The 27,372-nt window shown below is 38.5% G+C and overlaps 1 protein-coding gene across 2 annotated transcripts in view; it reads right to left on the reverse strand.

Moving 5' to 3' along the window:
- Window positions 1-27,372, reverse strand: part of SLC9A9 (solute carrier family 9 member A9) — a 170,984-nt gene that overhangs the window by 83,826 nt on the left and 59,786 nt on the right. For both annotated transcript variants that reach the window (XM_066556466.1, XM_066556465.1), the window contains exons 7-9: window positions 17,781-17,919; window positions 16,838-16,943; window positions 7,967-8,055 (exon numbers count right to left, since the gene is read on the reverse strand). In XM_066556466.1, coding sequence (XP_066412563.1) covers window positions 7,967-8,055; window positions 16,838-16,943; window positions 17,781-17,919 — 334 coding nt within the window. The remainder of the gene's footprint in view (window positions 1-7,966; window positions 8,056-16,837; window positions 16,944-17,780; window positions 17,920-27,372) is intronic.

Genomic DNA, 27,372 nt, shown 5'->3' on the forward strand with positions numbered 1-27,372 from the left:
GACATAATTTTTCAACAAGATGAGCTTTTCTGTAGAAATACTGCTTCATTACAGTTCTGGGTTACTTCAGGGTATGAATTACATTTCAGTGTATTATTTTCCAGTTTCTGTGCTTAAGCAAAATTAAGGAAAATATTTATTTCTTTATTTTCAAGAGAATTTCTCTTCCTCATAGGCTCAAAGTACTTTTCTTTATTCTCTGTGTGTATGTGTTTAAGACACTAGAATATGATATTCTTCATAAAATGCTGATGACAAAGGGGCACACGCCTTGTGGGAGCTAATGAGGCCAGAGCACATCTGCACATTCTCAGTTAAGGAATCTCTAATGCAGGTGTACAAAAAGAGGGAAAATAGAAACTACAGAATGAAGTATAGAACTGAATATTCTAACAAGATTTTGTATATGGACACCCAATATTTTCAGTATTGTGGGTAGGAAAGCAGCTAATTTATTATATAAACCATAAATGATGCAGGTAATTACTGATGCACCAGAGTTATGAAGTCTGCTGTTATTGGTTACTCATAGCAATGATTTCTAGCTGTTTACCATCCATCATGTAGCTCACAGCTGAAAGAGAGGAAACAATTACAGCATTTTCACATAAATTTAAGGGGAGTCACATGTAAAGAGACTGCAGATTAACATTCTTTTAGCATGGTGAAGTAATCAGGAACATCAGTCAGATAATGAGGGATTTTGTCAAGATATTCAGATTGAAAGACATGGTAGTATAATTTCTTCTGCAGAAATCAAGATTTTCTTGTGTTGTTATGATTCTTCTTGTTAAACCCATACAGTAAGCAGCTTTAGACTTCTTTATAGCATTACACTGTTCTACAGGGTTCCATAAGATTTTATGGTACATCTGGTCAAACAATGCACCTGGCATGTCTCCAACATTCATCTTTTTCTGCTAAACACAGAAAATAGCTGTGCAGAGGACTGGAATTCATTGTACACTTCCTGTCAATTGCAATCCATTTTAAAGGTAACAATTATTACAAGCACTCTGCATGTGATGCATATTCAATTAGAGAGAAGAAGGCAAGTGCTGAACGAGGGCAGGCGGTTTGTGACAGAGCCAGGGGCTCTGCAGAGATGCTCTGGCTCTGCCGTCAGGAGCACAGGGCTCAGCCAGCACATCTGACACTGCTGGAGCTCAGGAGGGAGGGAAAGCTGGAGCTTAGAAGGGAGAGCACAGGACAAGAATGAGGGGCTGCTGCTCCTCAGGGTATGTAGGCTGGAGCTGTAATGATAGCCAATGTCTAGAGACCTCAGCTTTGGACTTTTAGAAAGGTAGAAGACTCTGGCTTGTGTTGTTTCCAATATAGGTTAGCTACCTCAAAATTAGAAATAGTTTCTACCTACAGTTTCAGGTATCTGATCCTAATAGCCATAAGATAAATGCTGTATAAACCATTATTTTTTAAACCATGCTTACAACCCTTGTATGAATGTATCATTTCCTTCTCTCAAAAAGAAAAAAAACCCAAGGGCATTTCTATTTTCTCCCTGATTGTTTTCAACAGCTGTAAAATGAAGATTTTTGCTATAGGCCTTGTCTCAAAAAAAAAAAAAAAAAAAAAAAGAAAAAAAATCTGGGTGAAATACCAGAAGACAAGATCAAGGTTTTTCCTTAATATTACTAATTTCTGAAATATTTAAGCAAAACTGGCTAAAACATGGGCAAAACTATACTAATGTTATTCCAGTACAACAAAATCTTCCAAAACGCTATTTTTTTTTCAGACTCTTGTCATCAAAAGGAATATCTTCTCCAGACCTTTCTATTGAGCCCTATTAGTTGGTCACCTGTGCTGTTTCCTGGGCAGCACTGCCTGAAGCCTCAGTCTTTATCACTTTTGAGTCTGAACTTGCAGGAGTTCAAGGAGGTTGCAAATCAGAGAACTTTTTTTGTTCAGCTGCAGAAAGGTGAGAACCATGAGACAGTGCCCATCAGAGCTAACTTTTATGCTCAGTCTCCACTTAAATGGAAAAATGTGCTTCATGCATGTAACCTGTTTAATGCTCACCAAGAATTTGGACTTTACTGGATTCCTTAGGCAAAGACCTCTTCTGTATTATTGAAGAGTGCCAGACCTGAATGCCATGCATTAGCCAAAAAGAATTTCCAGTTTGCTCTCAGAGGACTGTCAGACAGCCAGCTCTATATCTGGGAAGATAATAAACCCCCATTCTGGTATGAAATTTTCCTGTAGGCACTGTGATTGAGGTGTGCTGGGAAAACAGATTCCTCCTGCACAGCACAGATGCAAAGGCAGATTAGAATCTGGTACTGGTGGTAACCTTTCTGAGAGATAACTTTTCTTTCAGTCTTTCTCTCTGCCAGTCATTTGTGTGGAAATACCTGACCTCTTGCAGTGCCTTAAAGGTCATTTGTCCCTAAGAAGAGGGAACAAATCAAAACAGCTGTCAATTAGGCTGCTCATTTCAGAAGGATGAGAATTATCCTTGTGTATCCTTATGTTTTGTGGTAGTTCTGCCTTGCTAATAATCTAGGGCATTTTACTGTAAGTAGGGTTTTCCTCTGCCTAGAAATATTCTCATTTTTTTATAAATTAAGAGTTTGAATTATAAGAGCCATTATAACCTGACATTTGTGCATGTACTTTTATTCCTAGAAGTATAAACTCATTATCTATAAACAGTTCAATGTTTGATAACAGAAAATAGTAGGCATTAACTAGAGATAAATTAATATAGGCTCTGCAATATAGAAGCAAGCCCAGCTCTCTTTGTTTGGTCTCTTAAACACTCACACAAATAGCAGAACCACAGCTCCAGGGCACACACATGTCCAGTGTGACTGTGGAGGGTTTAAGATAAAGGCACCAAACCATTTCATTTTGTGCTGCAGCTCCCTATGAAATTAGAGGGCTGCTTCTCCCAGGCATGGGTGCTAGATACCTGGAGTGGGACCCTCACAAAGCAGATGCAGTTTGGGTGTGGTAGTGCAGAGTCATCTCTCCCCAGCTGCTCTCCTCTCACAGAAAGGGAACAGTAGCTGCAGCTCCTGGCATGTGCTTTTAACAACAAACTCAGGAGAAATCATTCTGCTACTAAAGCAGAATTTGCAGTGCATTATTTTCTCCTCTAAAGACTGCTGATGGGAGAATCCTATAAAACAGAATTATGTATCTGGAGAAAGGTAATTTGTTGTTGCAGTGCCGGCTGTAGGTCTGCTTGTGACTGATTTACAAGATCCATAGGCCAAAAAGCAGTAGAATTTTGAGATCCCAGTGATGGTGCTTCATTTGGATACAGTGACTTTGCTCACCTCTCTGCCTTTAGTCCTGCAATGCTCTTTTTAGTAAACATTGTCTGTAGGCATTCAGGTAATGCTCCTTTGATTAATTGATTTTTTTTTCCCCTTTCAGTTGATTTGGATACCTCTGTTGCCATACTTTACTTTTGCTCTGCTGTTTTGCTTTGCTTCTGAAGTGAGTCCATAATCATGGATGGAACAGCTCCCCAGGGAAGTGGTGGAAACGCCATCCCTGGAAGTGTTCAAAAAAGGAGTAGATGTGGCATGGTGGTATTTGGTTGATGATTGGACTTGATGGTCTTGGGAGATCTTTTCCTACCTCAATGATTCTGTTATTCTAAGTCTAAAATCTATATTGAGACTATACTATAACATATTAGGGTCAAGAGACTATAAAGATTTGATTTGCAGTTTTTGAGAAACTACAAAAATTTTTATGACTTTTTTCTACATGTTTCGATTAATGTGATTAATTGGAATTAAATTATATGCTTAAAACCACAATCCTTTTACACCAACGTGTCTTGGGAATGCAGTTTAATTTCTGATCCAGAAATCAGCTGATTGATCCCTAGCCAGTGTCCCTGTTGGAAGGAGGCTGCATCATCAATGAGCTCTGAACCTTTTGAAAGCTTCATGTATTTTTTAGGGATTTCCAGGAAATACTAGCTGCTCCCCTGCAAACTGATGACTTTTATTAATCAGAGATAATATCTGCTTTATAGTGCAGAGATTAAAATTTGAAGCAATCAGTACTATGTCCATCAGTGAGCAGAGCCCAAGAGCAGTCTGAGCCCTGCAGTGCAAACTGATCTGCTCAAGCCTCTGAGTGAGACTGCATCTTGGTAAAGTTACTCCCAAGTTAAGCAGCAGTGATGTTTATCTCATCCTCCTGCCTGTGTTAAACCTTGGAGGTGAAGGGCCACTGAAATCTTAACTTGGAATCTTGTGCACACAGCACGCCCAGTGCAGCTGAACAATCAGGCCAGGAGCTCCTGTCTCTAAGGCACCTTGTTCCCCTAATGGGCTTGCTATCAGCAACAACAGCACAGGGGAGTAACTGTTTAACTCCTCATGTGATTAGAAAGGCTACTACACCTCATTTGAGAAAGCAACCTTCAGCAAAAGTTTGACACACCTGTTTCAGAGGTGACCATGAGAACAAGGCTTAGCTTGGGGAATGAATGGAGACAGGGCAGTGTGTGACATATTCCCTTGTTGGCTGGACATGTTTTCCTCTGTCTTCTTGTTATTCCCTGGCTCTTCTTCCATAGGTGATGCATTTCAGAGTGCCCTTTCCAGAATTTGTAACTTGCTGACACTATTTTGTCTGCAAAGAGAATTCTTCATACCCTTGCACATTTAACCAAAGAGAGGTATTGCCCTGCCCACTCTCCTTGTTGGAGTTGTTCCCCAGAGTTAAAGGAGCATAACCAGAAAAGGTACAACTCAGAAGTATATTTATGGCCATTAGTCAGTACTCCACCACTAGGAAAATGTGCTGGTCTTAGCTTGGCATTTGAGTGAAAGTGATAGAGGGCAGAGAGAAAAACAGAGCAAGGAACGTCTTATCTTCCTATAGAAAACACAATCTTATCCATGAATCCTTTTCTAGAGGTGACCTGTAGGGATTTACACTCTGCCCACTTTAAACAAACCAGGGATTTCTATTTATCTCACACCACCCTGCCCAGCCTCTGACTTACTTGTAGCAGAGCAAATCAGCCCAGCCCAGCTGTACATCTGAAGCCTACAGTAAAATTGGAGCTGTGATGTCCCAAGATTTAGAAGCAGCTGTCTGGCTGCAGCATAACGTGAGGGGAGATAGCAGCTGTAAATAATTCTGGAGAAAGCTGCTCAGAATCAAATAGCTTTCAATCAGATCCCAGCAGTTTCATCTTCTCCCTCACTAAAGATACATTGGATAAATTAAACTTTAAATGCCTGAAATTCAGGAGCGCTCGTGTTAGAGCTAACCTTGCTGCCATGGAGGGCAGGGTCAATCTCACTGTTAAGATCATGATGGCTGTTGTCAGGTCAATGATGATGACTTAAAATTACTTCCATAAACATCACCCATGTTAAAAAAATGACAGTAAAAACACACAGAATGTTTATAAATACCTAATGAAAATTGGGATAATTGAATTGAATGAAAACTATCAAAAGCCTCCATTTTGACTAATTTTTTTAAATCTACTTTTCCTATGAGAGTGTTAAAATAATACATTTATTTGTGAAAAGATTAGTGTTGCTTTATAGTTTCAGATTCTGTAAGTTTCAGATGCTTGAAATCTAATATTTCTCTTTCATGAAATCTTAAACAGTAATTGACAGAATAATAAAGGATATGTGGGGACTAATAATTACATGGCATCTTTTAACAGGCCTTTTTAATAGACATTCTTAAATTCTCATTTAAGAACTGTAGATAAGTTCTCATTTTACATCAGTGACTGAAGAGAAACTTTTTACTTTTTTTAGAGCAAAGGATGATGTATTATGGGAAATACAGAACTTGGCACCAGGGTCAGAAATACCCTTCTCTATCACTCTACCAGATTTTATCATCAAGCTATAAAATTTTAAAAGCAAGTAAAAAATGTAAAGAAAATTATGCAAAGCAGTAAAGAAAAAGTGTTTGTTTAAAAACAGCTAACACAATTTTGCAATCTGATTTACAGTTTTAAATCTAATTTCCATACTTTTTGTAAGCTTCAGCTTCAGCCTTAACTCACTGTTTTGTCAGTGTGTATTACAGTTCAGCACTCCTTTCTGAAAGATCTGTCAGATTGTAACAAAAGAGAGAGACTGCTTTGGAATAATTCTATAAAAGAACTGAAAAGCCCTTGATTTTGGCCAGTAATGAGTAATAAAAATGACTTAGAGTGGGAGCAAAGCCAGCTGTCTGAGCAACAATATTCATTGAAGATGCACTGAAGTTATAGATGATTATGAGAATGCCAAGTGTGTGGTTTATTAAATTTGCTTGAAGAGAATTCTTGGGAGGAGAGAAAGAGGCAGTGCAGGTCTCACTGAAACAGCTGCATATGAAAGGGTAATATTTGGATTAGAAAATAAATTAGAAGAATTCAAAGGAATTCAACAACAATGTTTGAACCATATCGTAAAGGAGGCTGAGGATTAAGGGCTTATGGGGAAGAGAAAAACAGAATAGGAAAGTGTGCATAAAACTCATAGCTCCATAGAGAAACACATAATCCCTTTTCTGTGTGTTCAAGGGTAAATTTGGTTTATTTTCACTATTTTGTTTTGCATTTGTTGAATAGGAGGGAATAACAGAGTAAACATGAACAATACTAGGATGCATTTAAACAAAATATTAGTTGATTCTGCTGCTGAAAAGCTTAATAGATAATTAAAAATACCACCAACCTTGGCTTTTTCTGTCTCTCTCTGAGGCTATGCATCATTAAAACATGCAGATGAATCCCTGAAAAAACTTCTATTCAAATTATAAGTTTTGTGCAAGGGCAGTAATGGCATATGTAATGCAGTCTTTCTGCAGAACAGAAACAATTCTATGGTAGATTTCAATGTCATTCCCTTTCAGTGCAGTTATCAGAGAAAGGTTAGTTCTCTGCTGGAATACTTTCTGAAAGCATCAGACTCCACTGCTATGAAGAAATACAATTGAAAAGACTTAGACTGTTCAATAGCTAACACTTTATTATGAGAGTAGTGACCAGAAACTTTTTGTGATCTAAAGTCAGTGGGACTCTAACAGCTGAACTGATACTGTGGCCAGTATTTTTTTCTATCAAGCTGTTTTTGATAGAAAATTGGATTTTTGATTGAATTGAGATGTGCAAGAAGCAATGAATTTTTCTATGTAAAATTTCAAATGCTTAAAAGAAAGGAATTGCTGAAAAAGGTATGAGATTGCATCATGAAAATTATAGTATTGGGCGATAAGTTTCCATTTTATTCTAGGAGATAGATTTCCTACAACCTGGGGGTTTTGGGACATATGAGTCAGTGTTAAAAGGGAAGAAAACTGCATTTAAATTACTTCTACCAGGCTCTAGGTAGTGGCAGGGTTGTCTAAAATTACTCATGCTGAAAAGTATTTTGAACACTGAAATGCCATAGATCTGAGAACAGCCTCATGTTTTAAAAATAATTACAATTGTACTAGTCACTTCTTCAAACAAAAACAGATAATCAAATTTCACATTTCTAGACTCTAAATAACACAATGGAAAGAAAAAAATCTCTATCTTTCTAATTATGGCAATTTTTAATGAAACAGAAATTAAACAATGTCATTGCTAAAATCTGTGGGCCAGACTGCAGTTTATACAATCCCTTTGCAAAAATCTACAGGGATCCAATCTTTCAGACCACTTCTGTTTTACTTACTGGAGCTCTTTGATTTCCTTAATTTTGAAGCATTTTTGTATGGAAGTTGGTGCAAGCTGTTATCTCCATACCTGTCTGGCATTTCAGGTCTCTTGGGAAGAACAGATTCTTATATTCTTATTTTTTTGCTTATCTTGATAATTGTTACTGTTTTCCTGGCAAAATCTCCAGTCTTTCCCCTGATGAAGACACAAGCCTCTTGCTGTGCATTGATGAAATCCCATCCAGCTGTAGTGCAGTGACTGTTACTCCTTACCACCAGTGTAAGGTCAGTTATTTCCATGTCCTACCTGTTTAGTTCTCATTTTGGAATCTGCTGACAGATTGTTGTAGGTGTAATGGGCCTGTGTGACTCCACAGAAAAGGACAGCAACAATACCTGGAATTAAAAAAAAAAAAAAAGAGTTAGCCGCTTCTGTTTTCTTACTTAAGCTTGCAAAAGGCTGCATAAAAAACCAAATTAAGTCTGTTAATAGCTTTTTATAACAAAAGAAATTTGAGATATATGTTCTAAGGCCAATCATGCTTCCATAGCATTTCCACTGTAGTGTATTTGGAAATTCAAAGGCTGTATAAAATTTTTTTTCAATTAACACATGGTATGATCCAACCACAATCTGACAGTAATTGTAAGTGTAAGACTAACATAATTGTAACATGTAGGAATTTGGACTATTTGAAAGAATTTGGCAGGGACTGAATAGGAAAGGAAAAGAAACCGCTACATTTAAATGGTTTGAGACTACTTGGTAGGAAATGACTGCAACAGGGTAAAACCATTCCAGTCTGTGCCTGATTGTATCTTATCACAAGCAGGGTGTAACAGTGTCAAGGTGAACAACAACACACTGCTTAAAAGGGATGCTCTGGCAGGTGCAAGCTGTGCTGCCCAGAACAGGCAGGTCAGTGACTGTGCACCAGTTGTAGTCCCAGCTTGTGGAAGGTCTGGAGGGGCAGGGAAGCAGGATTGTCAGGAATAATAGCAACAAATTTGTTTTATAGGGATATTTTTCAAGACTGCCTTGGCCCTGGTCGTAACTCACTAGAATCACAGAGTAACATCGCTGTGTGCAGTAGTGTAATTAAAGAAGCTGATAAGATTGTGAGGTCTGGACACAGATCATGCAGGAGGAACACACATAGGGAGAAAACAGAAATCCAAAGTGTCCACCAGTAGCCAAATGTAAATGGCCATGGAGGAAGAACACTCTTTTTCTTAAACTTGGGGCATGTCTACACAGATAATTATTTACACAACAGCTCAGGGCTTCCTTGTGTCCACTCTGATCATTGCTCCCTGCAGACATTTTGTTTGCTTCTGGGTTCTCTTTATATTTTAAATTTACCTGTACTGCTTCTACAGAACACTGACTCTTTAGCCAAGAGAAATTCCACTGAACCTTTAGTGTGTCTTTGTTTCTTATATTTATTTTAAGTCTGTTTTGATTTTTTTTTCCTAGCTACACTAAGACTTTTCTTCATGATAAATATTATGGGGTGTGGTGAGATTGTCACTGCTGAAATACATTCCAGGAAGTTTATATTTTTGTGAGGTCTAATTGCTCTCATGAATGTGTCTAATTCTTTTTACTCAGTAACTGTATTTGATTGTGCAGAACTGATCTGAGGAGTTTAAAAATTCTCAAGGCATTAATAATATTCACTGGGATGCTCAAACAATGACATTTCAGTTAAAAATACAGGCAAACAGTAATGTTGCTAAGTATCACTAGCTCCAGGCTCAGTAACTGAAATGGAGATAAGAGTTTCTGATGCAGTTTCTTCTCTATTAATCATCAGGATGTCAAGTCTTGCATTTTAAAAATTGGCTATTAAATTCAGCTGTGATTATAAACTGGTTTTGACTGCTAAGAAACTGTTAATTATGGGTAGTGAGAAAACCAAGAGTGTCATGAAGAATAAAATGGCTTAAATCTGATTTTGCAATAAGTATAAATGAACTGAACCATGCAATTATGCAAGTGTAGAAACCAGATATACTCTGTTTCCAGGGAAGACTGGGGGAATGCAGTGGAATATTCCAATTGCTACAATTGAAAGCTTAATATGTACCAGCCACGACTCTCACAATGAACAGTTCATTAAAAGGCTTGGAGAAAATGGTTTGTAATGAATATCCATAAAAATGATTACTTTAGAGTGATTATCAATTACATGTTAACTGAAAAGGAAAGAGAAATACCTGAAGAGGCAAACACAGAACTCTTTAGTTACAAGGAAAAGGCAATCTGGATTTCTTTGTAGCACTATAAAAGCTGGAATTGAAGTTAGCTGGGTAGAAAAATACTGTATGAGCAGAGTGTGGCACAGAATGAGGCTGCTTTTGTGGGCTTGCTTTCACAGAGAAGCAGGTAAGAGCAGATATGGCAATGCTGGAGTTGAAAACAGAAAATATCCATTAGATGCAGGAGGCAGATAAAGCAAGTGGACCCTTTACTTGTCCTCAGTTTCAGGCTGTTGGAGGCAGCTCAGTCACTCTTTACTTAAGTGGAGAAATCAGCAGTTACTGAGACAGTACTACAATTGCAGAACAAAATGCTAACTTAAAGCAAGCAGGGAATGTTTTCAGTTGAAACAGGTGGTAAGTTGTGAAGTGCAATACAGCTCATTGTGTTTATTAACAGATTACTGACATTTTTCTCTTAATATAAAAGATGAGACACTTCACAGAAAAAATGCTTTTATCACTAATAAACTTTCAGCTTCAGATCAACCTCTTTTTTTTTAGAAATAAAAGCCTTACCATTTTATTTGATTTTTTGTAACAGAGAAATTGAGGCAGCTTGTTAGCTGTTAATACAGCTAGAGAACTTATTCTTACATTAGGTTTTACAAATACATGTAGTTGAAATGCTTGTTGAGTCAAAAGCTAGTAATATAAAAAATATAGCAACTATATAGGAACTTGTACATTTAAAAGTATTTTCCTGATAGTGTGAACCTTAAAATTATAGTGTGGGAATTAATTTACAAGTGCTAATCTGAAAATAGCTCCCATATTAGCTCTCACTAATAGACAAAATCTTCTTTTACACCATTTCACAAACATGCAAAAAGGAATATCAGAGAAGAGCAGCATGTGCAATGTTCTTTAAATACAAACCTGGAAGTGAGTGGCCACAATCAAAACCTGAAAATTTGCTAATTTGAGAAATGAAACCAGAAATTTTTCTCCAGCTGTCAGGACTTTTGGTGGTAAAAAAGAGAATTTAGAAAAAGAAAACCCCCAAACCGCTACTTTCTGGGGGAGCAAAATAATAAAGGTGTAGCTTCATTTCAAAAGACCTGTAAGCAAACCAGTTTTCATCCCCATTTAAAAGCTTTCCAGAACTTCTGGGATGCCTCTCTAAAGATGCACAACATCCTGAAATCTCTCAGTAAAGCAGCAGGAACTGGTCTTTCATCAGAGCTGGGGAAATGCATGGAAAAAGGGACAATGAGGATTGGGTAAAAGAGAAATTATTTAAATCAGATAACATTTACTTTGGAGTCATATTTATGTGAGAATCTCCACAGCATCTCCTGGGATGCAGCTGAATGTGTGAGTGGCAGGAAATGAGACTCTGTGTGCCTCCAATTGCTGCAGTAATGGGGCTACACGCCCAGGGGCAACAATCTCCCTATCCAGGCTGTTTGAGGGTATCAAATGTGACTAATCATTTTCTTGGTACTAAAGAAAAGATTTAAGGTTTCTTACACCAGACCTGCACCAATGCAAAGCAAAGCTCGTGCTTTGCTCATGAGGCTTTTATCTCTGGAGTTATCTGAGGCTGATTTTATTTTGAAGTGACAGAAAACAACAAGAGATGGAGCTGAGGGGATTTTTTAGGCCCTTATCTTAGGATTGATCATTGGTGTTGTACCTGGCTGCTTCAAGTGAGACCTGGGCTTCAGTGTTGTACTTTTGTAACCCCAAATGAATTGCTGAATTCAATGTCCACTGGAACTCCTGTGGTGACATATAACAGCATTTATTCTGGCCATGCTAAGAGTGCTTACCCTGTTTATCCTGAACCTCTGCACTAGCAATAAGACTCCACTATCCACATTTTATGCAACTGATCTTTTGTCTCAGCTTAATGCTTTGCTAGAATATGTGATTTTCTCCAAAACATACACATTTCTCTTTTTTTCTTACTGCCTTAGAAGACTGTGCCTACAGCAGCCTCTAAATTAGCCAGGCCCAAGCTCTGACTCCAGTAAGGGATTGGCAGGAGACCAGCTCAGTTGTCATCTGTCTCTGCACAGCTGGGCAAATGCCATTTTCTTATCTCTTGTTTTCCTAATTAGGCTTAGATTTCATCCTGTGCTCCTAGGAGTGGCAGACCTTGAGCTTACAAGAGTTGTGGTCTCTTTGCTTTTGACCTGGATGCCAAGGTATCCCCTCTCCCTCCTCACTGGCAGGAGTCTGCCTACTCTGCATGTCACAGCATGGCACATTACTAATGAATAAAGAAAAGAAAGCCACACAGTTTAGAACTGAAAGCCCAGAATATCTTCCTTGTATAGAATAATGCCAGCTCAGTGAACTAAAGCCCAAACTGCCTTGGGCTCACAGTGCTCAGAACTGCAGACAGAAATATTTTGGTAGATCCCTTCTGAGAGCGTGCACTTAACCTGCTCAGAGCATTTTAAAAAAGCAATGAGGTAGATGACAGATTCTAGACAAATTACAGCAAACAGATAGGAGAAGTGAACAGCATGAGGATAAATGCACTTTGTCAGCAGTATTAAAGAAAATGAAGTTGGTGACATTCATGCTTGCTATGTCCTAAATAGAAAAGTAGCACAAAATTGCCCCAGTGAGAGACCAATCTCTGGACTCATCCTGAGTACCTCATTCATAATAGACTGCTTATTTATTTTTGGAGGAAAAGGAGGAGAAGCTTTCCTGATAGATAGACTCTGCTCTCCTGTGAGCCCCTGAATAGGAAGGCAGGTGTCACAAAGGCAGAAACATCACAAAATATCCAGACAAGAATTGCTGAAGGTGAGGAAGCAGCAGTAATTTATTATTACAAGCTTTTTTGCTTTAAAATGATCAGGGCTATGAAAACTAGTAAAGGAACAAAAATTACACTCTCCAACAATTTTTTCCTTCAAGGTCTATTGTCTTTTTTGCCTTCATAATGCAGGTCTTTACTGTGTAAAAATCAGAGAGCTTGGCTGCACTTTTGATGCCTTTACACTGAGTCACTGTGTGACTTTGAAGCATGCACCAAATGAACACATACATACAAGTCAATTCCCATACATATTCTTGAGTGTATTTCTGCAGGTAAATTAATCTCCTTTTATTTGAGTATCTGGTCACTTCAAACAGCTGTAGATAGAGAAGGTCCAAGTGAGATGACCATTAAATGCCCATGTACATCATGAAACCTTTCTCAGACTGAGTGATCATTCAAAATTTGGAAAATGTTTTTAATTATAAAACAAGATAACAAGCAATTAATAAATGCAAGATGTACTTTCTTAATTTATTTCAACAAGTGTTTAATTTAAATTATTAATGATTTTTTTTCATAGCCTACTAGTAAATACTATGTAATGAACTTTGCAAATGAAAACCTCTCTATTAACACTGGCCTTACTCAAGTATTCTGCTATTACAGCTTTGCTGAGCAGTCAGGAATGATATACTCCAGGGCAAATGAGAACATGCACAAATTAGATTCTACTGTATAAGAATCAATTTATCATGCATGTGTCACAGCTTGATGATATAGCTATAAGATTAATAACCATAACATTAATTTATAATTTCCAGTTCCCAGTATAACAATAATTGTGTAGTCATCCCAGATTTTTATTTTGATTTGCTGGTTCGATGACATCCATTTTTCAACCAGGGTCAGGCCCATATATTGTGTGTTCTATATCATGGGATATCTTGGGGCAGAGGAATGAAATATTTTCTAAAATATTGACCTGTAGTACTCTCCATTTAAGTTTTATTTTAGAAATCTGCAAGCTAAACAAGTGAGCCCTACCACCTACTTTACCCACTAAAAAGCCAGTATAGCCCATTATTTATAAATTATGAAATACTTCAATATGACACTTCAAAAAGCTCAGAATGATTGAAGGACTGCTGTGGAAAGCATAATAAGAATAAAATTATTTTGCAATTACATTACTTAATAGCTACAGGGAAGTACTAGTCTAGTGTTAATCCTTTGAAGTTCATTTAGAAGGAATGAACAGAGAAAACACAATGTCCAAGGAAAATGAAGATGAATAGAGGCATAAATGTCTAATGGAAGCAGTTGATTTTTGAAGTTTGTCAGTACTAGCAGTGTGGAGCATTGATTGCAGTGGTGCAGCTGTGCCATTGCTGGGCTGAGGCTCTCTGCATTCTCACAGCTGCTTGTAGGGACAGGCACAGGGCTGTAAACCAGAGCCTGCACACACTGAGACAAAGGGCAAAGCAAGAAAGCTGGCAAAGACTGGAAATTAGAGTGTGGATTAAGAGCTGAGTGTGTCCTGAAGCATGACTGCCCCTTTGCTGGGCTCCCCCTGCCCCCTGCAGCAGGTGCTTTGTGGGTACACATCTGCATTTTGCACTCATTTCCTTAGCATGGGCATGAGAAATCAGGGCTGAACCAAAGTCTGGTGAAAATTTCCTAACCAACAGAATATTTCTGCTGCTGAACTTGGGGTTTAAAATAGTATTTTGAAAGGAGGAGAGTTAGAACTATTTCAGAGGAAACCGAAAGACAAAAGCAACATCAAAACTGGTTAAGCCAGGCAACTAAAGGATAATGTCAGCAGAGTACTAATAAAGTAAATGCAGTTATAAAACACAGCTTTGAACTTCTGAAGCCACAAGAAAGGCTCCATGATTTTTTCCATAATAACAGCTTCTGACAAAAGCCTTTAACAGAAATTAAGTGACAAAGATTTAACTGATAAAAGTTTCAAGATTAAACTTTGCCTTCTCACAACAGTGTAATTAAACAATTTCCACATGAAACTCAGAAACCATGAAAAAATACCCATGAAAAAATGCTAGTGGCAGAACTAAAAACGCTTGATACTTTTTATTGGAATATATATGTTGGTGAATTAATTCTCTTTCCTCTACCAGTTCCTATTTTGTTAAGAATTAGTTAAATTTCCCAACAGTTTTCTATTTTCCCTTAAATTGAAACTTTACTTTGGTTCCACTCTCTTCCTCCTTCTCTGCCTCTGTCCATTTAAAATTCCATGCCATGGCTACCACCACCATCTGTGGTGTTCAATAATTAAGTCTTTTATTTCAGATATTTTATATATTACAGCAGAAAAGAGCAATGAAACACTCTTCAGGGTAATACCAGGAGAGACTCTGCTGTCCATCATCACATTTGCAGCATGCAAAAAAGACATATGCCAATTATTTTTGTCTGGACATACAGTCTGTTCCTATGCCTGAGAAGTGGAAATTACCTTTGGTGCAGCACCTGAGGCTCTGAAAGATATGAGTGTTTCCTTTACAAATCTACTTTTTGTGTGTAATGTATAATCAATTGTTCAGTTGCTGAAACACAGCATCCTTGTGCTCTGTGAGGAATGCATTTTAAACCAGTCTTTACTTGGAAGTGACTGGGTTAGGAAATCAGTACGTCCAGAAGCAGGAAAGTGATCAACAATGCTTTGCTTGCATTTTTCTGCAGTATTCATGCCACATTTCTAGAGCTTGTTGAGTCTAACCCCAGGCAGCAGCTCAGACTCTCAGAGCTGCTCACTCCCTCTCTCCCTCCTCCTTGGTGGGATGGGGAGAGAATGAGGCAAGGGCAAGAGTGAGAAACCTTCTTCCTGCAGCTTCTCTGCTGTGGGGTCAGCTGTCCTGGCACCCTCAGCCCCTTTGCTGCTGGGCTGAGGAGCAGAAAACTCCTTGGCTCTGTGTAAGAGCTTCTCAGGGACACCTGAAATATCCCTGATTACCAGGCCTGTTCCAGCACCACATTAGCCACTGTGAAGAAAATTAATGCTACCCTTGCCCAAACCAGTACAGAGCTGTTAAGAGACAAAATGGACTTTCATTCCACCTGGTATCTGATTTTCTTGATGAAATTAAATACCACCCTTTTGTTCAGTTCATGTACCACTGTTTTTATTCTTTGGCCTGAAGAATTTGGCAGTAAACAGGATGCAAAGTTGTATAATTAGTAAGACAAAAATGCAGATATTAATACCCATTCAGAAATGGTTTGATTGTGTGGCTGATATTAAAAAAGTAACATGCTGGCTCCAGAGAACTCAGTAAAAATATAACTGTTGCCTTCAAAAGGCTTTGAACAATTTTGCAAACAAACCAGCATGGGCTGCATTATACTCCATTAAGCATTTTTCTTCTCCTGATTTTCCCTGACATTAATTAGAGCACTGGATTTCAGAGGTGACAACTTCAAGAGCATTGAAACAATCAAGGTCATAGAAACTTTGTTCTTTTGAGTCACACTATACAATAGATTGCTGTGGAGGTAAATTATATCCATTTACAATTTTTGCCTCAACTTCTGTGTGGACTTTAATGGAGGCCCTGGGCACACAACTGACTGTGATTGTACAATTTCTTTCCTGGCATTAATGAAAAAACAATTGGATCACACATCTTCCTACCTGTCACTGGGACATGGCTGTGCCAAAATCTACATGTAGGTGTACTGAACAAGATGACTTTTTTTTTGTAAGTATAAAGATGGATGCAACCCACTGGCCCTGTTCTTGCTTTACTATTGATAATTGGTCTCAATTATTGATAATTGAGAATAACGAGAAGGGCCCGGGATATGGAGTGTGTGCAGAGGAGCACAGGCTGGTAATCACAAGACACTGCCTCCTTCCTTCCTTGCCTTACAGTTATCTTTGGTCCCATAGCTGGCCAGAAAAGAGGGGGATTAATAGAGAGACATTAATAGGGATGGCATAATGCAGGGAAGAGAGATAGAGGACTTGAGCCCGATCTGTTATGTCTTTGGAAGAATTATTCACTGTCACTACAGAATTGTTCTTAAAGATGAAACAATCTCCAATATAGCAACAGGCTTTTAGGAGCTTTATATATGACATCATACCTAAAATAAACCATGCATTTTACCCACACTAGAGGCATAATACAAAATTGCTTTTATTTCATTAAACACAATACTTACCTGTAAGCCCAGCAGCTTCTGCTGATAAGAAGGCACTCCAGGATAGGAGGAAAAACAGACCTGTCTCCAACATAGGAAACTCACACAGCTTTGTGAATTTTGTCAAGTGCTAAAAGATTACTAAGGAAAAATAAAAACCCAACTGTTTTGTAAGCTAAAATTACCCCCAGTCTGAGAAAGGATGAAAGAAACAAAGCAAGCTCCCCCACCATACTCATCTAAACATTGAATTTGGGAAGAACTGCACAGCTTCTGACTTATCTCAAGGAGCAAAATCCAGAACAGATTTTAAAGTTAGCTGTTTTAAGTACTTTTGTGGAGTTTGAATTAATACCTAGTTGGTTGCATTTGATATTCTTTTTCCTAGAAAAAAGGAAAAGGAAGTAATTTTGTCCAGTTTTAAAAACAAACTGGCATTTGTTTACATTTGTGTGAATGCAAGAAATATCAAAATCGCTGATCTTTCTACAGTAGCATTTTATATGAAGTGCAAAACACTAGAAAAAAATGCAGGGCAACAGAAAGACCTTTAATTTCCAGCTTAGTTAAACTGATGGGCTTGTCACTACACTGACACAGTGTAGTGTTTTCCTTGTAGTTTTGTATAATTGCTGCTAGCCTAGAGTTCATAAATAAGCTGTTGTTCTTAATAGATTAATGTTTGAGCCTCAATATCCTTCAAAACACTTTCATTAAAATACAAATATTTGCAAATAGGGTGATAAAGGCCAGAGTCCTGCCTAATGATAAATGTAAAAAAAGAAATTTGTAGATTCTGACAAATGACATTTCCTGTCAATTTATGATTTATCTGTTTGTTTACAAACACTTGAGCCCAGAGTGAAAAGCTTCAGGCTCAGACTAAAGATGGTCACTCTCAGATATTGCATATTTTTTCCAACATATATAGATTTGCTCCCTGAAAACAAACCATAAAGGATATTAAAGCTGTGACAACAGCATAAGAGGATCCCATGGCAAATGATCCAGCAAAGATCCCCAGAAAATTTCCCACTGACTGGAAGAAAGCTGCAGCATCAAAAGCATTAGGATTCTCCTTAGGACTGTAAATGGAAATAGAGCTGAAAAGAAAACAAAGGGGTGGGGGAGAGGGAGAGAAAAAGGAACAACAAATTCAATCACATTGTAACAATTTTGGAATCAATAATTGCAAATGAACAGTTTTAGGCACTCAAAATGCAAACCAAGACTTCCCTGGGCTAACAGCAGATGAGAGCAAAGCAGATGGAGACTGGGGAGAACCAATTTGTTTTCAAGGTATCACACTGGAAATAGTCTACTGCCAGTCAGCAACACTTTTATACTAGAAGTGCCATAAACAATATTGTTTCCAGGCCAACAAAACATTAAAAGGTGGTAGGTGGATAAGAAAACTGCAGGGAAGATAGATAACTCTGAATTATTTATTGGCCATATGTCCTTAGAGCAGTTACATATTCGCAAATATCCTTGATAAAAAGTGCAGCTTTGTGGCTGAGGTTCAAATGGGTGACACAAATCACAGCAGGTACCACACATGCAGCAGCAATTTTGTCTCAAACCACTGAGCATTTTCCTTCCTGGTGTAACCCTTCATAACCAGGGCTGGAGCTGTGGCAAGGGCTCAGCAGTAGGAAACTTGTGGACAGAATGGAAGTTGTCCCACAGAATGAAACTGCTGCAATTGTCTGAGGTCATCTCCTGTTTCCCACCCCTGAGTGCAGCCACCACAAGTGTTTTGGGATGAGGAAGGGGGCCACCAAAGCAAAGGGGCTGTGCACTAAATAATTGGAGTGTCTCAGAGTTATTTGCCAGCAGTCAGTTATTACCCAGAACACCAGTAACTCCATGAATGTACGTTCTTTTTCTTGTTGAAATGTTATATTGAACAGATACAAAATTGTTCTAAGCCTCACAAACTAAGAAGCATTTTCCATCTTTGTGTTCTGTTGCTTTGAGTACTGTTTTGAGTACTTTTATGATCCTTGTCAAAGAAAATGTGCTGAGCTTGGCTTTGGATTCCAGAATGTCCCTTGGATAGATGGAAAATGATTGGTATTTTAAGAATTGGAATTTTAGAATTTTTAAAAAGTTGTGAATATTTTAAGTTTTTTGATAGTAAGAATGCAATCCTTGCAGTCTGATGATTTTCATTTGGAAATAAGGCTTAGGGTTGAAGTTCTGTACAAAGGATTTTCTAAACAGATGCATTAAAATAACATGAAGATGTGAAAAGAGTTCTCGTGCTTTCAGTCTGCAGAAATGGCACAAGGTTCTCAAGGCTTACGGTGGAGCACCACAAAAATGAGGGGGAATGCTCATGTACTACAACAGAAGTAACTAAGCACTAAAATCTGTGATCTCCAGTTATGCTGATTAGCACCACCACCAAATCAGGGAGATGATTTCTGGTGGAAGGTGCTGCTGATACAAGGACACAGAACCCTGGCAGCAGAGGAACTGGTGCTCAGTAGCATGTTGCTATCTAAATTTTCTGTCCTTTTTCAACTGTGGCTTTCTTAAACCAGGGGATCCATTATAATTCTTTGTTTCTCTTGCCTAGAAACTTGTAGGTGTGTCTTGACAGCAAAGCAGCCACTTGGTTCTTTGATGTTTGTCCCAGCCAAGTACAAAGACTGCAGCTGCTGCTCTGTTTTGCTTAGTGAATTATAAATCAGGAAATGATCTTTTGTGCCACTGGTGCTCTGGTCTGCATTGAGTGGTGAATTCAGAGAGGTCCTAAAATCAAGGAAAATGGTTCTGTTAGAATGATGGGCTCTGACCATGATAGGGATGCTCAGTAACAAAACAGGTCATGGCATGGAGTGAGAATTTATTAGTCAAATGTGAGCCATAGTCAGTAAATGTTTTTTTTTTTTTTAACTATGTTAATCTTAGGGCAAGAAAAGTTGGCTTTATTAAGACTGGTTAGGGTTACGGTTTGCCCTCCAATCTACCAACAGAGTTCAGGGATGAAGAAAACTAGAAGAAAGCATTCTATTCTTAATGTAGTTATTTCAGGAACAAGTATGAAGTGACTCATTCTCACTGAAAAGTTTTTTTACTCAGTGTGCCCCCCATGATTTTTTAGAAGCACCACAACATGACATGTGCTCATTATACTACTGTGGTTTCTGGTCTAAATCTTTCCAGAACTCCTGTTTCCCTGCAGCTCAAAGAATATCTACTTCTAGTCTTCATTTCACATTATTCTCTACTAGAGCTATTTATTTTTCTGGATATGTTTCTTTTTAGCACTAACTTTTAATCCTTTCAAGCATCCAAAATACACGGTAATTTACCTGAGGTTTTCTATATAAGATGCAACTTAACAGAACAGGATTTTATTCTGTTTATTCCACTACTTGCTGCCAAACCAATTATTTAACCTAAACACAAAACTGGAAAGTTTAACCCTGGAGAGAACCATAATTAAAATTATAGTGCCTCTGCTCTTCTTCCTTTTCCTTGGAGAGCAATTCAAAAGGCCTGCTGGCATGACTTGCCCTCTCTGCTATCTGCTCTCTGTACAAAGGGGATGATTGCAGTTCATTAATAAGCAGTGTGGGTTTGATACTAAATTTCAAAGTGTTTTTAGGTTTTAGAGGCTTTCTAAACGCTGAAGAGTTTATTTCTGTAAATTTGTATCAGAAGTGGATTAAGGGAGTCCTCAAAGTAAATGCAGCAGAAAACTGTTTTCAGAGACTGATAAATGAACAGACTTAATGGCAAAGGCCTGCTTTATCTGCCAGCCAGAATGAGAAAGAGTGCAGGGATTGGAGTGAGAGATTTTTGTTCACTCCCCACTGAATACTCAATATGTTTATCTCACAGACACCTGTCCCAGTCCCTACTGTCTGTCTGAGTGTGAGCTTGGTAACCTCTGCCTCTCCTTCTGGTTGGAATAATACTTCACCTCCTGGCTGGGTTCATTAGGATTAGCCAGCACTTTCTATATTAGACAGCTATTTAACAGATCTCTTTTTATTTCCAGTTTTTCTGTGTTTCCTTGAGCCAACAACATTGGACAGACTCAAGTGCTTTCACAGCTTTCAAAAAAGGAAATACAGGCAATATTTATTTATGCAATGTATTGCAAGTTGGGGTGGTAGTTTTTCTTGTAGCAGATAGAAAGATCAACAGTTTGTGTTAGTTGTACCACGCTAAGCTTTCCACTTCCCTCCCCTCATCTGCTGAGATCACTTCAGGATGAAAGCTCAGCATGACAAACACTTTAATTCTACACACTTTATAGAGATCTAATACTAAAGGTCTGCATGACAGAAGGGCTTTTGCAATAGAAAGCATCCAGTCACATTCCCTGTTACATCTTAATTGATTACTTTTTACATCTTCAGTTATTCTTAAGCAAAATCTCATTTATTCACAAGATCTTTTTCTTCCTGTTAGTTTTCCCAGCCTGTGAGTACAGCACAATGTATTTTCCTTGGAAAAAGGAAATAAAATAGAAAGCACTTAGCATTGCAGCAGAGATTTTACAGTAATTCATGCAAGTTTTTTGAGGAAAAATCTGTTGTTGAGGTTAAATCTTGTATCCTACTTTTGTTCCTGTCCAAACCTGATGGGGCAGCATCAAATAAAGAAATGCTAATCAGTCTTAACTAGCAGAACAGCATGAAGATTCTTTGTTTTGATATCAACCAAAGTGAAGCAACACCTGTATCAGATGCGTTTTAGAAAAATGCATTATGCTAGAGAAATACACTCAAGCATCAGAAGGAAAGTGTGTGTGAACAGCAGAAAATTTCTAATAGAATTATGTAGAGTCAGTTATTAGAAATAACCAGTAAACAGACTGGTTTATTCCTGTCTTTTTGACCAACAGGAAAATAATAATTGGAGAGGAACATTTCTTTGCACTTGCTAAGCCACAGGGCTTCCTTTAGCCAAGTGCTCTTCTTCCTTCTTGCCCTTCATCACATGCCATGTAACACTGCACAATGTGAGAAAAGAAAAAAAATACCTGAAAATACAGGAAGGTCAGGTGTTCCCTAAAATACCTTTATTGAATACAGCGGGATCTCCCTCAGGTGAAAATTATTATAGAACTACATGGTGATTTCATCAGCTGCTAATTAAGAAAAATAAAGCAGGCCAGAAAAAAAGTATTCTAGAGTTCAAGGTTGTTTTTAAGAGGGAAAGAAGGTTATTTTTCCTGAAATTATAATTATGCAGAAAAAGGTAGGTCACTACAGTATGTTGGAAAACTTGAATCTTTCAGAGAAGTGGATGGAATCAAACAGTTTCTGTTCCCACACAACTTTTTGGCTATATATTTTTCCTAAAAGTGTTGGAAGGAAGCCAAAACATCAGAGCTATAATTTACCCCCAATATGTGTTTGAACTAGAAGTGAAAGTCCATTCATGGCACCAGACACCCACACCTTCCCTTGGCAAATTGGTAGAGCCTGCTCAGGCTTCCTCACAAAAGATCTCCTCCCACAGGAGGGACAATCAGATGAACTATAAAGGTAAAAACAACTGGGGGAGTTTGGGATGTGGCCGTGCCAAGCCAATAAATCACGTAGCAAGCAGAGGTTTGCAGGAAAAGCAAAGACACACCAGAGCAGGAAGGCTTTAGGACTAGCAGAGGCAGCCAATTTTAACAGTTTTGAAACAAATATGCAGACATCTTCTAGATAAAAATTTCAAACAACAAACAAATGCATTTTTCAGATGTGTTAAAACAGTGATCAGTACATTGAAAGAACACATTGAGGAGTCTTGTACATCTCTCTGTATATATACCCTGTGTATACTCTGTATATATAATGGATCTGTCTCCATGGAATTTATTCCTGACAATATTTGCAAATTTTTAGACATTTAAGATTCCTGAAGCAGAGACTTTGCAGAAACATAGATACTAAGCTTTCTATTTATATAGAGCTTTATATAACAGATAAAAAAATAAAAGGAATGAAAAAAGAAAGGTGCTGGTAGTTGAATTACTGCCCAAGTGGCCAGTGTTTGAACCTTCATTATGGATACCCAAAATTTTATTCTTCTTGGCAATACAGCAGGTCATGGTTTTTATTCCACTTATAGCCTGGTTTTATCACTGCTAGTATTAGTACTACTATTATTGGTTTTAATTCTAGAAGAAGGTCTGGCAGTTGTTTATAGAAACTATTTTCACTCTGTTTCTTTTTCTCTGTGCTATGGCTCATTTTCTTCCTCTGTTTTCTGATCTTACTTTGCTCCTTTGTAGGCTTTTCCAGAATTTCTAAAATACTAGAGGACATTTTATCTTGATTACTTTAAACCAAGCTAACATTTACTGTTGTTGTATATGAGCTTTTATTGCTTTTACACTGGTAACTATTTTCCATTTTCTTCTGTGTCCAAGCCTGAGCTGACACACAGCAGCAGCAACTTAGAGAAAACAACAAATAGTTTGTGTTGTTCCAGGTAGACTTTCCCCTAATGCAGATCTTAGTTGTCATCTACCCCCAAACATCAGGGGCTGCAGAAAATCCGTCATCCTCCCTCCTTCTTCTCTGTCTCCCAGCCCATCATCCTTAGGAGGTCTGCTCTACCTCCCATGGGAGCCTTGGAAGCCATTTATCCTGGTGATCACATTCTTGCCCTCAAATCCCACACCTGGGCCGTACAAGGTCCTGGTATCTCACCCACCTGGATGGGGCTGAGCTCAGCTTTCCTGGTGCCCAGGGACACTCTGCCAGTGCCTGCTGCCAGAGGGGCTGGACACTGCAACCTTCTGAGCCCGCTCAGAGCTTGCTCACTACAGGGCTGCAGTCACTTTGACTCACAGAAAGGAGATGTGAGGGGAGAGTTTTGACAATGATTAAGGACCTAATGGGCCTGCAGGCAGAGCAATTTCAAGTCTAACATCATCTCTGATCTGGTGTGGAGCTTCTCTGCCCCAGTGCACCTAGCAGTGGTGTGCCCTGTCATCTGTACAAGTATCTTAGCTTCTCATTACCTTGTTCTAACCTGGTTTTATCTTTGACAGAAAGAAATCCTGATGAACAGCAGCATGGGCTTAAAATCTATGCAAAAGAAAATTAAGGCTTTAACAGTAAAATTTGTTCACATATCTCTGAGGCTTGGCATAGGAATATTTCATTCTCAAATGACTGCTATTGCTTCTAAATGCCTAATTTTCATAAATCTATTTGGAAATATCACAGTCACAGTGACAACTCTTTCCTGTCCCATATCTTTGAGAGGAATGAAGCACATCAGCAGCAAACAGATGGCTGATAGTGGGCTGTCTGTGACAGCATGTGCTGCATTCTGTGTTATCCCTCTGACTGTCCTTATTTATGAGCTGATCATATCCAAAGGCACATAATTTACACATTTCTGTGCCTGAAAATATGATCCCTTCTCATTTGGATATCAGAACTGTAATCCAACTCACTGTTTAATTTCCATTCTTTTTAAACCTTGCATGAAGAGGAAATGCCCGTGTCTGTCTAGAGCAGCTTGAAGTCTATGCCCTCAGTTAGGGAGATTTCAGTGGCTTCAGCAACTGGGAAGATGCACATAGTGCTGAGAAAGTAGAAACAAAGAATCAACACCAAGGAAGCGATAAATGTATTTATTGTACTAATACAAAGAGCTGGACTTCTCCCCTGCCTGGCACCTCTCTGTAATCACTTATGCAAAATAGAACAAGGTAGAACAGAGCTGTAAAAAATATGCATTTTTTCTGCAAAGAAAACATGGCTGTAAAAGTTGCAACCCATCAACCCTCTGAGTTAACAAGAAATAATGAACAAGTTAAAAATTCTTCAGTCAATATCTAGAAGGAAAAATGAAATAGTTTTCTATGTTATTTGAACCAAACCTGCTGCATGATGCTAATTGTGCCATAAGGGGAGTTAGATGTGCTTTGTGTGTTCAGACTCTTGCTAATGTTGGTTCATGAGCCTGAGCAAGCTTTTTGCCTCCCTACCTCTGAGACATGAGTTGGGAGCTATTGTCCACTCCCAGCTTTTGCACTATTAAATTTACATTCTTCTTCATTATTCACCTTTGTGTTATCTTAAATTTTTTACTTGAGTCACTCATCTCCAAAGTTACTTAAAGAGCTGAAAAATATTTATCTGAAACATTTACACAACCTTCCCTTTATGTGACAGTCTTTCCCATTAGTGCAGGGTGATGAGACTCTGGAATAAGGATTTTCTGTGAAAATTACACACCTCTCTTGAAATCCAAAAAATTAAATTAATGAACAATTGCAAGTGTTCTGTGTGCATAAGCAAGAGTTTAATGTGCTCCTGGAGGCCTAATTCGATCCACACCTCAGGTTTACTTGTACAAAAGTGGCAGAATGTGATACTAGGGACTAGGGAAGGTGATTACTGGAAGAATGGGTAATCTTAGTTAACCCCCCCTTTTTCTACTAAAATTTTTGGGATGACTCAAGGATGAGGTAAGAAAGCCTTCCAACTACACTAGTCTTTCACAGTGCCTTTGTTCCTGCAAACAAATGTTATATTTATCTATGTCAATTGAACTCCACCTGCCTGTTGACAAAATGCTGTGGGCTGCTGGCTGCCTGCACGGGGCAGAGTGTTGGAATGCTGCAGTAGATTGCCAGAAATCACTGTGATTTACTGTCATCCTGCTCTAGAGGAGAAACTGCCTCAAATTACCCTTACAGTGATGAGTGTCTGAAGCAACTCCACTGATTCAGTGCAGTTGGTATAAATGTGCATTGACCTTACAAAAAAAGCAGGATATGACCCAAACACTTAAAGGAAGGTTTTAAGCAGCTTGGTTAGTCATGAAAAATCCTTTCTCTTATGGGCAACTAGCAGAGATTGAATGGAAAGAGTTTCCACTAAATCTTTATTAAATAGTAATTTTCTTATAATCAAACAGTCCATGATTTTGTTCAGAAGCAATTTAAGACTGAAACAACAGAAAATGATGTATAGTTTATGCCAGACAGTATTCCCTTCATTTAGGCTTTGCCTCATCCTCATAACACTGCAGGAGAACCCACTAGACCTGTGAGCACTGTGAGATACCAGCAGCATTTCCTTTATAGTAACAGCTGCTTCTTATCCTCAAAAATGCATAGTCCTACTCACCTCACCCTCCTCCAGGCTTTAAACCAACTTGTCCCTGAGATTGAGCTGGTTAAACAGTTCTACAATACACTGTAATTTCTGAAATCCCCTTGAATGAATGTGGACAAAGGAGTGAGGGGCAGTAGCACATTGCTTAGCTTGATCAGTGGAAGAACATACACAGCATGTTCTTGTTTAATACTCAAAGGACTTTTTTCTTCTGTGACCTCTGCTTATGAAAATCTGATGTGCTCAAGGGTGGTGCACCCCGTTGTCTTTTCACAGAGAACATTCCAGATCCCTGCCTGTGCTCAGCCCAATACTCCCAGAGACAGGGAGAGGAGGCTCTAAGTGCCCAGTCCTGCTCACCTCGAGGAAAGCAGGCTGTCCTCTCACTGCTTCTCCTCTTGTCAGTGGGACAGCAAAGGACCCCACTGTCACCACTGCTCTGCCAAGCCTCAGCTGCCCCACGTCGCTGCCTGAAGTGTAACAGGGGTGTAAAGCTTACCTAGGAATGTTAAAGAGGAGGGACAGAATTGGGAGCATGCTGCTGGGAATATGCTATAAAGAATTGAAAGGTTAAGTGAGAGAGCAGGAGAAAGAAAACTATCTTTGTGATTTCTACCAGATGTCAGTTTTATATTCTACCAGTCATATATTCTACCAGATCTCATTATAAAAATGTAATGTACTAATTATATGCTTTCATAGATTTTTCTCAGGCATGAGGTTTAATTTTGTTTTTTCTTCTGTTTTTCTTGTTATCTCCCTGAAATTGTCTGTGACCCAAAAGTAATCTAATGAAGTCAGACCATATAATAATCTATGTTTGCAACAATCCTTAGTAAGCATGGGTACTCTTTGTCTTTTAAGAGATTTTTATGCTACTGTTTGTGTTTAAATCATCACATCCTAGACACAGCTAAGTGTGCTGCTAGAGGATGCAGGTAGTCCCTGGAGCAGCTGGATAATCCACTGCCAGTACTATGGCTGTGCCAAATTTCTGGCCTGTCAACAGCCTTGGGCTTTTTCACTTGCAGAATGTTTTCTGTCAGATTTAGAAAGAAGCCCCCTGCCTTCACTGAACTTCAGCATCTTTAGGAACTTCTGAAGAGAGCAGGACACTGGGCAGCCTGGTGCTGAATGTAATTGATAAAGATAAGGTACACAGAATCCCACAAAAATTGGGGTGGAAGGAGAAGGAAAGTATGCCTAAAGTTTTTTCTATTTCAGTGTTCTCCCTCACTCTGCCTAAGACTCTCTAATGTGTAATAAATAGGAAGAAATGTAGTCTTTGCTATGTGGTATATCATCCTTGTATAGCCAGTGCATGCAAAACAGATTCTTTCATAGTCAGAAGAGGGTGAAATGAGAAAAATCTGCAGTTCATGTAGCTTTTTAATATCTGGAGTACAATTTGTCTGTCTCCTACCCAGATTCTTAGAGAGATAAAAAAATCAAATT

Source organism: Molothrus aeneus, chromosome 10, assembly GCF_037042795.1.
Source record: "Molothrus aeneus isolate 106 chromosome 10, BPBGC_Maene_1.0, whole genome shotgun sequence".
Classification (NCBI taxonomy): domain Eukaryota; kingdom Metazoa; phylum Chordata; class Aves; order Passeriformes; family Icteridae; genus Molothrus; species Molothrus aeneus.